Source organism: Amia ocellicauda, chromosome 7 (genome assembly GCF_036373705.1).
Source record: "Amia ocellicauda isolate fAmiCal2 chromosome 7, fAmiCal2.hap1, whole genome shotgun sequence".
Taxonomy (NCBI): domain Eukaryota; kingdom Metazoa; phylum Chordata; class Actinopteri; order Amiiformes; family Amiidae; genus Amia; species Amia ocellicauda.
This window is the reverse complement of record NC_089856.1, coordinates 29,806,520-29,811,612: the sequence shown is the minus strand read 5'-3', so window position 1 is coordinate 29,811,612 and position 5,093 is coordinate 29,806,520. Positions and strand designations below refer to the sequence as shown.

The 5,093-nt window shown below is 40.7% G+C and overlaps 1 protein-coding gene across 1 annotated transcript; it reads right to left on the bottom strand.

Moving 5' to 3' along the window:
• Window positions 1-279: 279 nt before the first annotated feature.
• On the bottom strand, window positions 280-3,506 carry dynlt2b (dynein light chain Tctex-type 2B). The gene is made up of 5 exons (XM_066709087.1): window positions 3,296-3,506; window positions 2,953-3,086; window positions 2,532-2,601; window positions 2,258-2,321; window positions 280-2,155 (listed from the first exon to the last, which is right to left on the bottom strand). Exons 1-5 carry the CDS (start codon window positions 3,361-3,363, stop codon window positions 2,108-2,110), a joined length of 384 nt encoding a protein of 127 aa, XP_066565184.1. The 5' UTR covers window positions 3,364-3,506; the 3' UTR covers window positions 280-2,107.
• Window positions 3,507-5,093: the final 1,587 nt, after the last annotated feature.

The window sequence follows — 5,093 nt, the reverse complement described above, 5'->3', positions numbered from 1 at the left end:
TGAAAGATCAGCTATTTAAAATGTTATTGCATTTAAAATGTTATTTAGGTTGTTAACCCTGAAATGGAATAGGTTTCAGCTTTTCTCTATCCAGTGCCAGTGTTATTGTGTCTTAAGGATGCAGAGTCAGTCTGCGGTATGCGTTCCATTCAGGGGATAAAATTAACTTTTTTGGCCACTAGCCACTGTGTCTGGTACAAGGAAAAAACTTACCAGCCACTTGGTATTTTTACCAGCCAAAGGTAAACATCACGAGAAATGCATGAGGGTGCGTAAATGTATCGTGAACATGTTAAAACATGACATTTATTCAGGTAATGAATCAATCACAATAACAAAAGCTAATCGCACACCTGTATAGACTCTTAGACAGATATGTATGAGGGAAAAGGATCTGGATAGAAAAAACATGCTCCCACACACTGTTTCTACTTGCAAGTGTAATAAGGTCTTGGACCAAAACATCGCATTCTATTGAATTATAACACTTGCAAGTAGAGACAGTGTACGGGAGCACTGTTTTCAAATGAATCAATCACATATGCAATAACATAGCAAAAACACACTAACACATGAGAAGGGGTGTTATATGGTGACACATTATTGCTCTTCATACTCGTCTTCCTCTTCAGTGCTACTCCCTTCTCTGGGTTTCTGCACGTCATTAAAAGTCATTACATTTCGAAATATTGTCTTAAGGCCCTTAAAAGTCATTCAAATGAATGTTGTTGTCATTAAAATCATTGTTTATAAGCTACAATGTAAAAGTCTGTTTCTCTCTCTCATCTGCACTCTGACCACTGCTCTCGCAGCAGTGCATAATCAGACACCTGCCGAGAGAGGTCCTTTGGATTGGGTAAAAAATATCATCTCTAGGGATGATGACAGGCAGTAACGTCCTTTCCATTGGTCAATACCATGCCTATCTTCTGCAGCAAAGACACAATGTAAACAAACCGCACATGGTTCTCTTCAGCAAGATCTCAGATACGCAGCAAAAAATGCATGTCTCTTTCACAAATTGTTTCCCCATAAATTAATACATTGTAATTGATGAATACTTATCTGACAAATCAACTTTGTGAAATAAATATCTATGTAAAAATGCATTATTAGAAGACGTATGGAAATGGCTTAATAACAGCAGACCTGTCAACTCTCGTATTATTATTGTTTCATGACATTATCACAACTTTTTATTGTCACAATTTCAAGGTTGTGACTTTTTGTTTATAAAGGAATATTTTGCAATTACATCTGTAACTGACTGACCAATATCTTTTTCTTTTTAAATTTTTATACATTTTCATTCAATTGCCAGTTTTGCAATGTGAGCTGCAACGAAAATGCCTTAACATTAGCATCCTTGTGGCAATGTTATTCGGTCACAACAGCGAAATACAAAATGTATAAGACCTATCTAGCTAGCTAATTTATACAATCTACTTGACGAAATGATTTACTTTTCCACGTTTCCAAACCACACTCAACACACAGACTGCTGGTCTACATTCAGAAACACACCTGTGTGTTTGAGTTACAGTGAATAAAAAATAATAGCAACAGCTAGCTGTGTATGTAATATTAATGTGTTTGTTGCTCTTCTTTCTTTTCCTGTCATTGCTAGTTTCGCAGAAGGGTGTTTGGCTTTTAGGTGGGTTAATATACCAGCTGTAAGTTTGTGGTAGTTTAATAAACTGCACATATTATACACTTATGTGATTCTCTGTAAGGAAGCCATGGGTAGTAAGTTACTACCAATCAAACATGGCAGTTGACAGGAACCTGCACAGAACCTTGACAATTCCAATTCCTATGATGTATACCCTGTGAGAAGACCAACTGTAATAAATATCAACCTAAAACACGTTTCATAAGAAGACAGAAACACTTCAGAATAAAACAAAAATGTAATTGATAAAACAATCTTCAGTGCTTGCTCAATTGTAAAAGCTCAATTTATATTTCTAAAGTGGATTCAACAACTAAATCCAAGGGTTCTGTGGATTGCCAGCTTTTCCTGGGAGAAAAATGCAGTCGGTTTTCTTCTGTGTTCCGTGATCCTCTACAGCCCAGCATGTGCAGCTGTACTGGTCCCTTTAGACTCTCAGTAGTGGAAGCAGCCAAAAACTGCCGCCACACAGAACAGGCTGTCCTGGAGGAGAAATACAAAGAGACAAGAGATGCTAAAGCTCACTGACTAGGACTGAAGTCAGTTTTGACCAGGCTCCAGGAAATAGGTACCATCTCCACTCACATTCATATAGATGTCCTGGGCATAGCTGTCTGTGTCCGCATCCCAGAAACAGCGGGCAGCCATTCTGCAAAGAGAGAGAGAGAGCAGGGATATGGGTCAGACATTTCTGTACTTTGCATAGTGTCTGATGGCTCAGTTATATAGTTCAGCTATGGCATGGCATTTCAGAGTCTGTCTTATGGAACAGACAGGCTGAATTTTCTTACAGCATTTCAGTGCTGATAAAACAGTCTTCTCGGTTATGAAAGCAGATGGTGTACGTAAAATAACTTACTTGACTCCCTCTCCTCGCTGCTCTCCAATCACCACCTGCACCACCAGCTTGTAGCGGTCAAACCCCACCTCTGAGCCGAGACAAGACAAGACTCCCTGTCATTTACCAACCCTTCAGTAGCCATCGATCAATACCAATACGACAATACCTGGCATTTATATTGCATTTTTCATGTGGTGTAACAGAACTCGCTTCATTCAATAATGATGTGGTGAAATGAATTCAAATATTGTTTTTAAACCTGAGCACTAGATTCCCATGTTTAAAAAAATGTGGCTGAAAGTAGAATAGCTATGAACATTTCACAGTGCAATGTATTATAAACCTTATTTCACACCAAAAAAGAGAGGTTGATATCAGATATGTGTTTAAGATACTGTGGGATGTGTGGGAAAGGTGTACGCAGGCCTGGGAGTCTGACCTTTGACCTTGTCCTTGATGGAGTCGGACACTGAGCGGGTTAGGGAGGGCACCTCCTCAGGGTCGTACTGCTTGCTTGCCAGTTCAGCTTTCAGGACCTGCTGAATACACTCCTTCACCACCCCTGCCTTCAGCCTGCCAGGCAAACAGCAGGACCAGACACCATTGCAATGGATATCACAGCGGATCATTTCATTTGATGTATAGGGCATCATAATAGTGAACTGGCCATCATAATTAGGCATTTTGAATACTGCAATAATAGGACCGCGCTGTAGCTATGTTTACATCAGTATAGCAAATTATCAAAGTTTGACCGCCCCTATATCCCCTGCCCTACTTACTTGTGATGATAGTTGGGTCTGATTATGTACGAATTCTCCGTCCCTTCCGCTTGATCTGCAGTGTCCATGATGTTGCTTGAATATTATAAACGATCGCTGAGTCTAAACTCCGACTAGTCCATTGCAAAACTGCACAAACTGCACAAACTGCACAAACTGCGGTCTAGAGCAGAAGCAGCGAACTGCCGTTGCCATAACAACATCACTTCCTCATCCGGAGACGAGCGCTAGAGTCCCGCCCTTGTCATGTGACAGGGGACAGTGTTTAACTCACTTTAGTTGTGCAGTATTCGTTTAGTCTGCAGGTGACAGTGTCTTGTTCTGCTACAAGTTCTGGATTAGACTGCATGTGAGAACATCGATGACTAACAATCACTAATACAGTACTAACCTAGTATACTACATAATATATATTCAGTAATATATAGTGCAAAAACCGCTGTCATATGCAGACAAAGTATCTTCAGATATTTTATTTTATGATTATGTTCGCACAATCACTCCAGGTATATATATATATATATATATATATATATATACCATTGAAAATAATGTTGATGATTTTTTGTAATTTTGATTATATTAGCTTGCATATCTATATATCTTAATCAATATACACCGATCAGCCATAACATTATGACCACCTGCCTAATACTGTGGCACCAAGACGTTAGCAGCAGATCCTTAAAGTCCTGTAAGTTGTGAGGTGCGGCCTCCATGGATCGGACTTGTTTGTCCAGCACATCCCACAGATGCTCGATTGGATTGAGATCTGGGGAATTTGGAGGCCAAGTCAACACCTTGAACTCGTGATTCATCAGACCAGGCCACCTTCCTCCATTGCTCCGTGGTCCAGTTCTGATGCTCACGTGCCCATTGTAGGTGCTTTCGGCAGTGGACAGGGGTCAGCATGGGCATCCTGACTGGTATGCGGCTACGCAGCCCCATACGCAACAAACTGCGATGCACTGTGTGTTCTGACACCTTTCTATCAGAACCAGCATTCACTTTTTCAGCAATTTGAGCTACAGTAGCTCGTCTGTTGGATCGGACCACATGGGCCAGCCTTCGCTCCCCACGTGCATCAATGAGCCTTGGCCGCCCATGACCCTGTCACCGGTCCACCGCTTTTCCTTCCTTGGACCACTTTTGATAGGTACTGACCACTGCAGACAGGGAACACCCCACAAGAGCTGCAGTTTTGGAGATGCTCTGACCCAGTTGTCTAGCCATCACAATTTTGCCCTTGTCAAAGTCGCTCAGATCCTTACGCTTGCCCATTTTTCCTGCTTCTAACACATCAACGTTGAGGGCAAAATGTTCACTTGCTGCCTAATATATCCCACCCACTGACAGATGCCATGATGTTGAGATTATCAGTGTTATTCACTTCACCTGTCAGTGGTCATAATGTTATGGCTAATTGGTGTATCTTGCTAATATTACACCTAAGAGTATAACTATTTTGCGCATTACATGCTGCTATATTACACAGTAGGCTAGTATCACTTGTGTGGTATGTTTATTGCGAGTAATTCTGGTGGTTTTAAAATAGTTATTAGTTGTTGAATAAAAGCTGTGGCATTCTTTTTAACCCATTCTCTGCCTACAATGTATATGTGACCCAGTTTGGGCTATAAATACAATGTATACAAATATATTAATTTATTGCATTGGGAACAATGGTAAGCCATGCTTAGGTGAAGTCACGAAACTCCATGAAAGTAATTAAATTCACAGGCTGGGTGAGAGTGGATGGATGACATCATAGCAGGCATCCCCAAGCTGATAGAAGAAC